This window comes from Bos indicus x Bos taurus, chromosome 5 (genome assembly GCF_003369695.1).
Source record: "Bos indicus x Bos taurus breed Angus x Brahman F1 hybrid chromosome 5, Bos_hybrid_MaternalHap_v2.0, whole genome shotgun sequence".
Classification (NCBI taxonomy): Eukaryota; Metazoa; Chordata; class Mammalia; order Artiodactyla; family Bovidae; genus Bos; species Bos indicus x Bos taurus.
Window position 1 is genome coordinate 104538521 of NC_040080.1, and position 15346 is coordinate 104553866.

The following is a 15346-nucleotide window of genomic DNA, read 5'->3' on the forward strand; positions in this document are numbered from 1 at the left end:
GGACCTTTGTTGGCAAAGTAATGTCTCTCCTTTTTAATATCCTGTCTAGGTTGGTCATAACTTTCCTTCTAAGGAGTAAGTGTCTTTTTATTTCATGGCTGCAGTCACCATCTGCAACGATTTTGGAGCCCAAAAAAAATAAAGTCTGACACTGTTTCCACTGTTTCCCCATCTATTTCCCATGAAGTGATGGGACCAGATGCCATAATCTTTCTTTTCTGAATGTTGAGCTTTAAGCCAACTTTTTCACTCTCCTCTTTCACTTTCATCAAGAAGCTCTTTAATTCTTCACTTTCTGCCATAAGGGTGGTGTCATCTGCGTATCTGAGATTATTGATATTTCTCCCGGCAATCTTGATTCCAGCTTGTGCTTCTTCCAGCCCAGTGTTTCTCATAATGTACTCTGCATAGAAGCTAAATAAGCAGGGTGATAATATACAGCCTTGACGTACTCCTTTTCCTATTTGGAACCAATCTGTTATTTCCATGTACAGTTTTAACTGTTGCTTCCTGACCTGCATATAGTTTTCTCAAGAGGCAGGTCAGGTGGTCTGATATTCCCATCTCTTTCAGAATTTTCCAGTTTATTGTGATCCACACAGTCAAAGGCTTTGGCATAGTCAATAAAGCAGAAATAGATGTTTTTCTGGAACTCTCTTGCCTTTTTATGATCCAACGGATGTTGGCAAACTGATCTCTGGTTCCTCTGCCTTTTCTAAAACCTTGAACATCTGGAATTTCACGGTTCATGTATTGTTGAAGCCTGCCTTGGAGAATTTTGAGCATTACTTTGATAGCATGTGAGATGAGTGCAATTGTGTGGTAGTTTGAGCATTCTTTGGCATTGCCTTTCTTTGGGATTGAAATGAAAACTGAACTTTACCAGTCCTGTGGCTACTGCTGAGTTTTCCAAATTTGCTGACATATTGAGTGCAGCACTTTCAGAGCATCGTCTTTCAGGATTTGAAATAGCTCCACTGGAATTCCATCACCTCCACTAGCTTTGTTCGTAGTGATGCTTTCTAAGGCCCACTTGACTTCACATTCCAGGATGTCTGGGTCTAGGTGAATGATCACACCATCGTGATTATCTGGTTCATGAAGATCTTTTTTGTACAGTTCTTCTGTGTATTCTTGCCACCTCTTCTTAACGTCTTCTGCTTCTGTTAGGTCCATATAATTTCTGTCCTTTATCGAGCCCATATTTGCATGAAATGTTCCCTTGTTATCTCTGATTTTCTTGAAGAAATCTCTAGTCTTTCCCATTCTATTGTTTTTCTCTATTTCTTTGCACTGATCACTGAGGAAGGCTTTCTTATCTCTCCTTGCTATTCTTTGGAACTCTGCATTCAAATGGTTGTATCTTTCCTTTTCTCCTTTGTTACATAGTTTCAATTAGGAAGTGTGATGCCTCCAGCTTTGTTCTGCTTTCTTAGGATTATTTTGGGGTCTCAAAGTCTTTGTAGTGTCCTACAAATTTTAGGGCCTTTTTTCTAAATCTGTGAAAACTGCCATTGGTGTTTTAATAGGGTTCACATTTGATTTATAGATCACTTTAAGTAATATGGACTTTTTAACAATATTAATTCTTCTGTTCCATTAAGAAAGAATATCTTTCTATTTGTGTCTTCTTCAATTTCTTGCATCAGTATTCTGCCCTGCCTTTTAAAAATTGCCTCCTGTCAGCAAATGGGAGAAATTATGTGTCTTACTTCTTTTGTTTCTTTTTTTCTTAAGGATCATTGCTCTCTACTGCCAGTGTCTGGAAAAAAAAAAAAAAAATCATCAACTGTTGATGAAATACAGTTCCTCCTGGAAATTGGGAAAACTTTAGTTCTTTTCTTTCAGTTACTGATTTGGGGATCAGATGATGGTGCAGTGGTCACATCCAATTGTAGCAAATAGGTTTCTTACTTTCTTTATTATCACAATATAATCATGAATTTATACTAATTCAGTATTTTACTATCAGAGTCATTTTTTGATCACATTTTTTCCCCAAGTTTTTTCAATATAAACCTTCTCAGGTTATTCTCCATGACCCCACTAACCTCTGAGATTCCTTGCTTCATGGAACAACAAAAGCCAAATATCAAGAGTTCCTTCAGATATTTCAGTTTTCTTCTCAGTAAATTTGTTTGACATTGGTCTGATTTTTTTTTTTTTTTGTCATTTGTATGTTTTACTTTCTTGAATATTCATTTGTTTTTTCCTGGAACCATCTAATTCTGTGTTTGCGGTGAGAGAGAACTTTGGGTAGATTACTATCTTTCTTAATCTTTTATTATGGTATATTTTAATGTTGTTTAATAAATGACACATATTTTGGTCTGTCTCTTGACCTCTAATTTGGGCTCCTCAGCCAGTTCTGCTTGTCCTTAATATTATTGCTTTTATTTACATATAAATTGGACTTTGTGTTATTTTGTTTTTCTCTTGGTTGTGCTGAGGGTATATACTACAGAAAGTTTATTTGTGCTTTGATTGTTTTGAATGAACTTTGGAGGATTATAAGTTGGAGGATTGGATATTAGAACTTAGGTGACTACCATTGTTCTTTAAGGACTTTATTTCTGTTTTTGTTAACTCTTGGAATTATATGACAAGGTTTTGGTGGTGTTGTTTTGTCTTATTTTGCATTAATGCAAAATGCACAAGTGTATTATCTTCAAAGCTTTATATTTTCCACTTATACCAGTTGAAACTTCCCTTATTGTTCAGCAATAAGGAATCCACCTGCATTGCAGGAGACACAGAACACATGGGTTGGATCCCTGGGTTGGAAAAATCTTCTGGAGGAGGAAATGGCAACCAACTCGAGTATTCTTGCCTAGAAAATCCCATGAACAATGGAGACAGGTGAGCTACAGTCCATGGGGTCACAAACAGTCAGATATGACTGAACACACATACATGCACTCATCAAAGAAAACAAACAATACTACTTGAAATATCGTATATGACCCATCTCATCATGTTATAGGGGCTTCCCAGGTGGTACTCTAGTAGTTAAGAACCCACCTGCCAATGCAGGAAGCATAAGAGACGTGGTTTTGATCCCTGGGTCAGGAAGATCCCCTGGAAGAGGGCATGATAACCCACTTCAGTACTCTTGCCTGGAAAATCCAATGGACAGAGAAGCCTGACAGGCTTACAATCCATAGGGACACAAAGAGTCAGACCTGACTAGAGTGACTTAGCAGCCGCAGCAGTATCATAATATATATTTATGTGTATTTTAAGTTAAATAGGTTTAATCAAAATTTTGCTTTCTGCCAAGAAAATTATATTTATATTTATTATGTTATTTTTATTTTGTGTAACAGATCAATGTCACAAGTTATTAATTGTCTATTGGCAACAATATATTTAAAATATCATAAGAAGCCTAATAAATAAACTGTATACCAATAGTAGTTAATAGAGCAGACTCAGATAATTCTAAGATTTGAAAGTTGGCATCATAGCTTATGGAGACACCTCAAGAAAGCTTTGTTTTTCTTAAATTGTAAAATTGGTCTAATAATAGTATTAAAGTTTTAGCATTGGTATGAAGATTCAATGAGCTACCTATGCAAAGTATATCACCCAGCACTTAGGAATATTTAATAAATATTAGTAGATATGCTTATTATCTCTCTATATAATTAATTACATTTGAACTTTGCAAATGCAATTTGTGTCACATCATTTGCATTTTCTCTTTGTCTCAAAAGAGTAGAATTAGGATGGAATTCTTCTTGACTTAGCATTTATATTGAATTTAAAACATTTAACTTTCAGAAACATAATTATAAAGTATTATGTATTTTTTTATTTTATTTTCTTGAAAAAGAGTTTGCTGTTTATGCTTCTGTGTCCAGGAAATAAAATGTCTTTTATTTTCTGACAGACAATAGAGAATTTTGAAAATTAAAAGTAACATTTAAAAATATTTTTAATACAAATGTATTTATTTTAATTGGAGGTTAATTACTTTACAATATTGTACTGGTTTTGCCATACATCAACATGAATCTGCCACAGGTATACACGTGTTCCCCATCCTGAACCCCCCTCCCTCTACCCTCCCCGTACCATCCCTCTGGGTTGTCCCAGTGTACCAGCCCCAAGCATCCATTATCATGATACATGTACTTTTAAAAATATGGAAATCTTAGAAAAGTAAAAAGAAGATTGAAAATTCCTGATCATTCTGCTACATTGAGATAATGACTGTTAACATTTATAGATTGTTTCCAATTTGTTTTACAGACATCCCTGCTTTGCTATACCATAGTAAGACTTTGGCTCACAAATACAATTGTTTTATATTTGAAAAGATTTTTAGAAGTATAATTGCTGAGTTAAGGGAAATAAAGGTATTTCATGCTATCGTCATCTTCCCAAATTGACATTTAGAAATATTGTGTCACTTGTGTGTGATTAGGTTCTAATACTTTGTCATTTCAAATTCAGATAAAAATCTTTTTGTGCTATTATAACCCATTTTATTACTTAACCTTGCTCATAAGTTCCTTTGTATACCATCAAATGTGCATTTAAGGCTACATTGTGAATGGCTTCAATCTATTAACACTACAAATTATTGAAACATCTTCTCTACTTTCACTTGTTGGTTTTCATTCAAATTTGTGATGAAAACACCTTCATGTGTATACTCATGACAAAGCATGAGAAAAATCCATGGGCAACATGGAGTTGTAGTTCTAAAAGCCCTGACACTCATGTTGAGAGCCTCTGGTGAGATGAACCTGATTGGAGGGGAAAGCATGCACCAGGGTGGATAGCTGTGGGCCAGGATAGAAGTTCAGGCACAGGCTCCCAGGCCGAGTTTTCTCCAGTAATGCCTTGGCTTGAGGACTCAGGCCTGCTACAGAGTTGATGGGTTCTGAAAGCCTTGCTCCTAGCCAGTACTCAAGGCTGCATTCAGCAACTACCTCTATTCTTCATAGAACTAGACTCTGAGGCTGAAAGTCCCTCCCAAACACCTTTTCTGCAAGAATCTTCTCTCTCAATGTTGTCAAGACATCCCCAGGTTCAGAATATACACCTTTAACCTAGTCTCCCAACCAACCAAGGGTCCTGGATGATCCTTTATTTAAATAGGCCAGGTCTTAGTTGAGGCATGTGGAATCTAGTTCCCTGGCAAGGGATCGAACCCACACCTTCTGTATTGGGAGCATGGAGTTTCAACCACTGGACCACCAGGGAAGTCCTACAGTGGTTTTATATTCATGTTAACAGACCTGAGTCCATATTTCAGCCCTCTCTGGAAACATAATGTGTAACATAAACTTTATACTAACCCATGGTATCCCCCAGGATGGGTCCTGAAACACCTGAATTCCACCTCTTCCTTCAACCCAAACCCTCAGGGGTGTACACCCTCAGTGTTCTTGAAGCATCCTCTCCTGGACCTGAATCAGGCACATCCTAAAATACAGAGGGCGGCACCAGAGTTCTGTGCTGCAGCCATGAAATTAAAAGACACTTGCTCCTTGGAAGGAAAACTATGACAAACCTAGATAGTGTATTAAAAAGCAGAGACATTACTTTGCCAAGAGATATTTGTATTGTCAAAACTACAGTTTTTCCAGTAGTCATGTATGGATGTGAGAGTTGAACCATAAAGAAGGCTGAACACTAAAGAATTGATGCTTTCAAATTGTGGTGCTGGAGAAGATTCTCAGAAATCCCTTGGACTGCAAGGAAATAAAACCAGTTAATTCTAAAGGAAATCAACTCTCAATATTCATTGAAAGGATTGATGCTAAAGCTCCAATACTTTGGTCACCTGATGGGATGAGCCGACTCATTGAAAAAGACCCTGATGCTGGGAAAGATTGAAGGCAAAAGAAAAGGGAGCAGTGGAGGATGAGATGGTTAGATACTGTCACTTACTCAATGGACATGAATTTAAGCCAACTCCAGGAGACAATGGAGGACAGAGGACCCTGGCATGCTGTAGTCCATGGGGTCACAAAGAGTTGGACACGACTTAGCAACTGAACAACAACATCACCAGAGTTCTGAGACTGGCCACTGAATATAAAAAGATAAATCTTTCACCAGACCCTACTTCAAAACAGTCCTTCTCAGGTGACCCTGAGACTTCTGCCTCAAGCATCCAGACTTACAAGCATTTATGCTAACAGATCCCAGCTGCATCCAGACTCTGTACCCTGTAGGCAGCCCCTCCAGGTCCTTGGGGCCTAGTACCCTACCAGAGTATCATTCTCTTGAAATGAGCCACAGATGGAGAGTCTATAGTATTAATCTTGCTTCTTATCTTTGCTGGGCAAACTTAGGCCATTTACTGCTGCAGTGAACATGAAAATGCATCTTATCCTACCCAAATCCAGAAAAAAAAAAAAAAAACTTTTACAAGCAGAATATTTTATCTGTAGATTGAGGACCACGTTACAGTACACTTCAGATTATAGAATGAGACAACAGAATTTAACTTAACAATGTTTCATTTCAAAAGTGGTATGTATGTATTTTCTTATTGGAAAAGATAAATGATGAGTCTATTGACATGCTTTTGACACATAAATGCAACTTAGAGAAACTGACCCTATTCTAAAACTGACATCACAAACCAAAAGATGAGATGATTTAATATATGGTGTGGTATTAGGCCTACTCTGATGACCCAGACAGCAAAGAATCTGTCTGCAATGCAGGAGACCGGGGCTCAATCCCTGGGTAGAGAAACGGATGGCTACGCACTCCAGTATTCTAGCCTGGAGAATCCTAAGGACAGAGGAGCCTGGTGGGCTACAGTACACGAATCACAAGAGCCGGACTTGACCGGGTGACTGTTTATGCATTATTAATGTTTCATTTCTGTTCAGTCTCTCAGTTGTGTCTGATTCTTTGCGACCCCATGGACTGCAGCACATCAGGCTTCCCTGTCCATCACCAACTTCCAGAGATTGCTTAAACTCATGTCCATCAAATCGGTGATGCCATCCAACCATCTAATGCTCTGTCATCCCCTTCTCCTCCTGCCTTCCATTTTCCCAGAATCAAGGTCTTTTCCAGTGAGTTAGTTCTTCACATAAGTTAGCCAAAGTATTGCAGTTTCAACTTCAGCATCAGATCTTCCAATGAATATTCAGTACTGATATCCTTTAGGATTGAATGGTTTCATCTCCTTGCAAACCAAGGGACTTATAAGAGTCATTTCCAACACCACAGTTCAAAAGCATCAGTTCTTCAGTGCTCAGCTTTCTTTATAGTCTAACTCTCACATCCATACATGACTACTGGAAAAACCATAGCTTTGACTAGATGGAACTTTGTTGGCAAAGTAATGTCTCTGCTTTTTAAATGCTGTCTAGTCTGATCATAGCTTTCCTTCCAAGGAGCATTCGTCTTTTAATTTCATGGCTACAGTCACCAACTGCAGTGATTTTGGAGCCCCCCAAAATAAAGTCTGTCACTGTTTCCATTGTTTCCCCATCTATTTGCCATGGAGTGATGGGACCAGATGCTATGATCTTAGTTTTCTGAATGTTGAGTTTTAAGCCAGCTTTTCCACTCACTTCTTTCACTTTCATGAAGAGGCTCTTTAGTTCTTCACTTTCTGCCATAAGGGTGGTGTCATCTGCATATCTGAGATTATTGATATTTCTCCCAGAAATCTGGATTCCAGCTTGTGCTTTATCCAGCCTGGCATTTCACATGATGTAAAGTTCAGTTGGTTAATCATTTGCCTGCCAAGCAAGAGACATAGTTTTAATCCCTGCCTGGGGGAGATCCCCTGGAGAAGGAAATGGCAACCCACTCCAGTATTCTTGCCTAGCAATCCCATGGACAGAGGAGCCTGGTGAGCTACAGACCATGAGATTGTAAGAGTTGGACACTACTTAGCAACTAAACCACCACCACTCTGCATATAAGTTAAATATGCAGGGTGACAATATACTGCCTTGACGTATTCCTTTTCCTATTTGAAACCAATCTTTTGTTCTATGTCCAGTTCTAACTGTTGCTTTTTGATCTGTATACAGATTTCTCAAGAGGCAAGCAAGGTGCTCTGGTATTCCCATCTCTTTCAGAATTTTCCACAGTTTGTTGTGATCCACACAGTCAAAGGCTTTGGCATGGTCAATAAAGCTTAAGTGGATGTTTTTCTGGAACTATCTTGCTCTTTCAATGATCCAGCACAGATATTGGCATTTGATCTCTGGTTACCCTGCCTTTTATAAATCCAGCTTGAACATCTGGAGGTTCACGATTCACATATTGCTGAAGCCTGGTTTGGAGAGTTTTGAGCATTACTTTGATAGCATGTGAGATGAGTGCAATTGTGCAGTAGTTTGAGCATTCTTTGGTATTGCCTTTCTTTGGGATTGAAATGAAAACTGACCTTTCCCAGTCCTGTGACCACTGCTGAGTTTTCCAAATTTGTTGGCATATTGAGTGCAGCACTTTAACAACATCATCTTTTAGGATTTGAAATAGCTCAACTGGAATTCCATCACCTCTACTAGTTTTGTTTGTAGTGATGCTTCCTAAGGCCCACTTGACTTTGCATTCCAGGATGTCTGGCTGTAGGTGAGTGATCACACCATTGTGATTATCTGGGTCATGAAGATCTTTTTTGTATTGCTCTTCTGTGTATTCTTGCTACCTCTTTTTAATCTTCTGCTTCTATTAGGTCCATAACATTTCTGTCCTTTATTGAGCCCATCTTTGCATTAAATATTCCCTTGATATCTCTAATTTTCTTGAAGAGATCTCTAGCCTTTTCCATGCTATTGTTTTCCTCTATTTCTTTGCATTGATCACTGAAGAAGGCTTTGTTATCACTCCTTGATATTCTTTGGAACTCTGCATTCAGATGCTTGTATCTTTCCTTTTCTCCTTTGCCTTTAGTTTCTCTTCCTTTCCCAGCTATTTGTAAGGCCTTCTCAGACAACCATTTTGACTTTTTGCATCTATTTTTCTTGGGGATGGTCTTAATCACTGCCTCCTGTACAATGTCACAAACCTCCAACCATTGTTCTTCAGGGAATCTAATAACAGATGTAATCCCGTGAATCTATTTGTCACTTCCACTGTATAATCACAAGGGATTTTATTTAGGTCATACCTGTATAGTCTAGTGGTTTTCCCTACTTTCTTCAATTTAAGTCTGAATTTGGCAGGAGTTCATGATCTGAGCCACAGTCAGCTCCCGGTCTTGTTTTTGCTGACTGTATAGAGCTTCTCCATCTTTGGCTGCAAAGAATATAATCAATCTGATTTTGTTGTTGACCATCTGGTGATGTCCATGTGTAGAGTCTTCTCTTGTGTTGTTGGAAGAGGGTGTTTGCTATGACCAGTGCATTTTCTTGGCAAAAAAACTCTGTTAGCCTTTACTCTGCTTCATTTTGTACTCCAGAGCCACATTTGCCTGGTACTCCAGGTAGCTCTTAACTTCCTACTTTTGCATTCCAGTCCCCTATGATAAAAGGACATCTTTTGGGGGTGTTAGTTCTAGAAGATCTTGTAGGGTTACTGGTTGGGGCATAGACTTGGATTACTGTGATATTGGATGGTTTGCCTTGAAAACTAACAGAAATCATCCTGTCATTTTTGAGATTTCCCCCAAGTACTGCATTTTGAACTCTTATTTTGACTATGATATCCACTCCATTTCTTCTAAGGGATTCTTGCCCACAATTGTAAATATAATGGTCATCCGAATTAAATTCACCCATTCCAGTCCATTTTAGTTCACTGATTCCTAAAATGTCAACGTTCACTCTTGCCATCTCCTGTTTGACCACTTCTAATTTACTTTAATTCATGGACCTAACATTCCAGGTTCCTATGCAATATTGTTCTTTACCACATCCGACTTTACTTCCGTCACCAGTCACATTCACAGTTGGCTGTTGTTTTCACTCTGGCTCCTTCTCTTTATTCTTTCTGGTTTTACTTCTCCACTCTTCTCCAGTAGCATATTGGCCACCTGCTGACCTGGGAAGTTCATCCTTAAGTGTCATATATTTTCTCCTTTTCATACTGCTCATGAGGTTCTCAAGGCAAGAATACTGAAGTGGCTTGTCATTGCTTTCTCCAGTGGACCACGTTTTGTCAGAACTCTCCACCATAACCCATCTGTCTTGGGTGACCCTACATGGCATGCCTCATAGTTCCATTAATTCATTATTGTTTTCCAGTATCCAGTTTTTCTTACCTCCCCACCCCCTTGAAATTAGAGTGGTAATACTATTATTACTTTTGCCAGTGAACTTCTCAGCTCTACATATGGAAGAGATAAATTGTTTCACTTTCACCTCGTAAGAGACACAAGATAAATTCCAGGTGCACTAACAGAAGTCTGTCTATTAAAGCAAGCAAAAAAAAAAAACAAAAAAAACACACACACACAGGAGAAAATAAATGAGACTATCTATCTGACTCGTAGTTGCCGGGGACCAGCCCCGGCTGATCCAAAAAATTTGAAGCGGGGACGGCATTGGCGAGGATCAGGAAACAACTGCTTAATTAAATGTTTATTAAGGATATAAAGAGTGGTGAAATAAGGATAGCTCAGCAAAGAAATTCAGTGAAGAAAAGAGGCTGAATAAAATTCCAAAGCAGGGAATTTACGTCACCTACGAAGGCCGCAGGCGTCTTCCCGTTCTCCCGAAGGAGAGGAGACACTAAGGCCTCCCCGGTCAGATCTTAGAAGCCCAGGCAAAATTAGTAGGCTTGATGAGCTTCCCTGCCTCATAGGAAAAGTTCAGCTAGAAGGTGAAAGAAAGAATGACATGGGGAGACCAAATTCCGGTGAACAAAAGGACATACTTTATTTTCCAAAGTAGTTTTATACCTTAAGTTGTGCATAGAGGATAATGGGGGAAGGGTAGAGTCATGCAAAGACAGCAGTTCCTGATCCTTATCGAAGTCAGGCTTTCAAACTTACCATATGCAGAAGTTTAGGTGATTTACATTATCTTCTGGCCAGGAAGCCTGTTAACATTTTAAGAAACTTATTTTTCTCTAAAGGTGATTATTCTAAAATCAGGCGCCAGCCTCCAAAAAGCAATGGAGAAAGTTGCATTCCTATAGGGCAAAGGTGAGGTGGGTTCAATCAAGAAAAGAATTAACTCAAGGGTCCAAGATTACAAACATTGAGGCAACTGCTTACATTTCTATACACCCATTATATCAATCAATACACCGCCAAGGACACAGTAGGTAAGGGATATGGAGACTTAGCAGCAAACATTGACCCAACAAGTGAAAAACCCTTCACCAATACAATTTCTAATCAATCTTTTAACTACTCAAAGGAATCTGTGTTTAGACAGTTTAGAACATCTCCTGCCTCTCACAGTTGGGAGGCTCTGAACAATCACATGTTGCCGGAAAAAACCTATTCAGGCAGGCTAGAGGACTTCCAAAGGAGTTTGTAGGTTGAAACACTATCACACCCAGGAATTATTAAGGAGCTGTAAGCTAACTCTTTTTTCAGAGAGAGGTAGTGGGGAACAGCCCCCTGTAAAGTCAGAGGTGTAGGTGAAAGCACAAAGCAGAAAGTAGGCAGACTCTGGTTTTGGGGGTAGATTGCTCGAGAATTTCCAAGGAGACTCCTGAGGCTTGATCCCACCTTTGCATATGTCAAGCCTCCTTCCTCATGACCTTTGCCAGGGGCGGAGCTCGCTCCCCACACATAGTGGCTCAGACGGTAAAGCATCTGCCTGCAATGCAGGAGACCTGGGTTCGATCCCTGGGTCGGGAAGATCCCCTGGAGAAGGAAATGGCAACCCACTCCAGTACTCTTGCCTGGAAAATTTCATGGACAGAGGAGCCTTTTAGGCTACGGCCCATGGGGTCGCAAAGAGTCAACATGACTGAGCGACTTCACTCACTCACTCATCTGACATCAAGATAGAGAAGGATTTTTTTTTAAATATTATAAAAATATATATATGTGCATGTCTACACATATATTTATAGCTAAAAATCAAGAAAAAATAACTCTCAAGAAGAATATGGCCAAAGAAAATGGGCTTTCATTAACATTTCTTTCTCCCAATTCCTCATCTTCTTTTCTATAATTTTCAAAGATTCAGAAATGCTTTCTTACATTAATTCATGGAAGAGACATTGTTAGCTGGATGTATTCTAGATATTGTTGTAACAGTTGGGGTACAGCCCTTTTTCACCTCCTGAAGTTCGTTATGCCCATAAATACTTCATCCTAAAGCTGAACCTAAGAAGACATAGTATATAACTCAACAAGGCATAATTTCCAAAAATTGTTGTTTATGGACAAAATATGATTTCACTAACCTTTTGATCATTCTAGGTTTTCTATATAATTTTTAAAAATATCAGTAATCTAAATGAATTTATAATTGTAGTGGATCACAAAATGTAGAAGAGTGAAATGGAAAATAATTAAGTTTCCACTAACCCTACCAACTCCAGTTTGGCTTTTTGTAGTCCATAAATCATTATAAACAATAGATTGAGCAAGGCAATGTTAATATGCCACTCCAGGATTTACACTGATTTCGCAAGAATTACTGGGAAAATAAACAAAGCAATTATAACTGAATTTTTCTGTAGACTCACCCCCAAAACTTTAACTTCCTCTGTGACTTCTCTTTCTTTCACTCAAATTTTCTCCCTATATTTCTTTTCAGTGGACCTACTCTGAGATCAGTATTAGCCCCAAACTTCTAGTGTCTTCTATTTTTATTACATTATAATATGGGGAGATAGATGTTACCTTAATGCTTGCTTTTCTTTTATTTTCATTCTTTCTCATCAGTTCAGTTTAGTCCCTCAGTCATGGCTGACTCTTTCTGACCCCATGGACTATGGCATGCCAGGCTTGCCTGTCCATCACCAACTCCTGGAGCTTGCTCAAACTCATGTCCATGGAGTCGGTGATGCCATCCAACCATCTCATCCTTTGTCATCCCCTTCTCCTCCTGCCTTCAATCTTTCCCAGCATCAGGGTCTTTTCAAATGAGTCAGTTCTTCATATCAGGGGGCTAAAATATTGGAGTTTCAGCTTCAACATCTGTCCTCCCAATTAATATTCAGGACTGATTTTCTTTAGGATGGACTGGTTTGATCTCCTTGCAGTCCAAGGGACTCTCAAGAGTCTTTTCCAATGCCACAGTTCAATAGCATCAATTCTTCTGAGCTCAGCTTTCTTTATAGTCCAACTCTCACATCCATACATGACTAATGGAAAAACCGTAGTTTTGACTAGATGGACCTTTGTTGGCAAAGTAATGTCTCTGTTTTTTAATATGCTGTCTAGGTTGGTCATAGCTTTTCTTCCAAGGAGGAAGTGTCTTTTAATTTCATGACTGCATTCACCATGTGCAGTGGGGACTATTATCTTCTTACATTATTGTTACCAATATTTATTTGTTCAGAAATAACTGTGCTTTTCACTTTTACTTACACTACATCAAGATAAACCACTGCATTATCTTTATGTTAATGTATTGATAAATTATGCCAACTTTTATTGTGAAAGTGTAAACAATTTTGCTTCAAATATTTGGAGAGTAAAATTTTATAAAGGCCTGTTGATTGATATGGTGAGGAAATATTTACATGCATAATTAATTGTTAGTAATTCTGTGCCTCTTTTCCACAGGAGAGAATGCTTAAATTTCACCAAGTGAAACATATTTTTGATATACTAGATAAAATGCGATGCCTGCGAAAACGTTCTACTGTCTCATTCTTGGGAGTTCTTGTCATTTTCCTTCTGTTTATGAACTTGTACATTGAAGATAGCTATGTTATGGTAAGTCTCGGAGGTTGATTACTTTTTGTTCAAAGTAAGGCCTAAGTCAAATGAGACAGTCCACTTGCAGCATAACTTCAGTCCCAGGATATTGAAATAGCCTTAGTCTGAGCAAAATTATAACATGTATCTTTCCCATCTAGCTACTTTTTATATCAATTATATATTGTCAACATTATAATTGTTTTGGCTCATGGTGCAATGCTTTATTTAATGCTATATGCTATATTTAATGCAAATATGCACATCTAATTACAAATAAGTTAGCTATCATCCCTATCTGAATTAATTGTATGTCTGTGTGTGTGTGTGTGTGTCTGTGTGCTTAGTCTCTCAGTTGTGTCCAACTCTTTATGACCTCATAGACTCCTCTGTCCATGGGCTTCTCCAGGCAAGACTACTGGAATGAGTTGTCAGTTCCCTCTCCAGTGGATCTTCCTGACACAGGGATGGAACCCATATCTCCTGCATTGACAAGCAGATTCTTTAGCACTGAACCACCAGGAAAGCTCATAGTAGTATATCACATATTTATTGAAAAAAATACACTTATAAGTAGAACTGGGCAGAGTCACCTGTAAATAGACTAAACAAATTTTTATAGGTATTACTCCTTACTTTCTATACTTTTCTATATTATCAAAAATTTTCAAATCCTATTGTCTAATTAATGATACTAAGTGTGCTATTTTGTTAAGAACGAATGCTTTATTAATGTGTGACGTCTCATTTGGATCTTGAATAGCTGTACATGACCACCATGTTTTACCCTTATAGTCACTGAAAAGTAATAAAGAATGTCAAGAACTAGAGATAAGAATGTGAAAACTATTCAGTAGTTTAAAAAAGATAAAATTAGTACGTTAGTAGACTTTGTCCCCCATGTCTGGCAGCATGCAGGTGTCTTAGTCCCCTATGCATGCATGCATGCTAAGGTTGCTTCAGTCTTGTCTGACTCTATGACCCTACAGAGTATGCAGGCTCCTATGGCCATGGGATTCTCCAGGCAAGAATACTGTAATAGGTTTCCATGCCCTCCTCTAAGGCATCTTCCTGACCCAGGGATCAAACTCTTATCTCTTGCATCTCCTGCATTGGCAAGCAGGTTCTTTACCCCTAGAGCCACCTGAGAAGCCCCCAACCAGGGATCAAACCCATGCCCCCTACAATGGAAGTGTGGAATTTTAGCCTCTGAAGAAACTTACTAATGATATGCATTGGGACACCAAGGAAGTCCCTAATTTTATGGGTTGTTGTTGTGTTTTTTTGGGGGGGATAGTTTTCTTTTTTTTGGCCACACCACACAATCATAGATACTTAGTTCCTGACCAGGGATCAAACCCATGCTTTCTACAATGGAAGCACAGAGATTTAACCACTGGGATGCCAGGGAAATTCCCTGAAGGAATTTTAAGTGAATTATTAAAGTGTACAAAAAGACACATTCTGACTAATTGTGAGAACTCAATATGTCTCTATTATTTATTTTTGTTATGATTGTCACATAATTCATGTCTAATGAGAATAATTATGGACATAATTTCTTATTTACTTTTTCCA

General features: G+C 38.5%; 1 protein-coding gene across 4 annotated transcripts in view; it reads left to right on the forward strand.

The window, feature by feature from the left end:
• MGAT4C (MGAT4 family member C) overlaps positions 1–15346 on the forward strand; it is a 772354-nt gene that overhangs the window by 743513 nt on the left and 13495 nt on the right. For all 4 annotated transcript variants that reach the window (XM_027543212.1, XM_027543214.1, XM_027543213.1 and 1 more), the window contains one exon: positions 13634–13786. In XM_027543212.1, the coding sequence (XP_027399013.1) occupies positions 13640–13786 (147 nt within the window). In that variant the 5' untranslated portion in view covers positions 13634–13639. The remainder of the gene's footprint in view (positions 1–13633; positions 13787–15346) is intronic.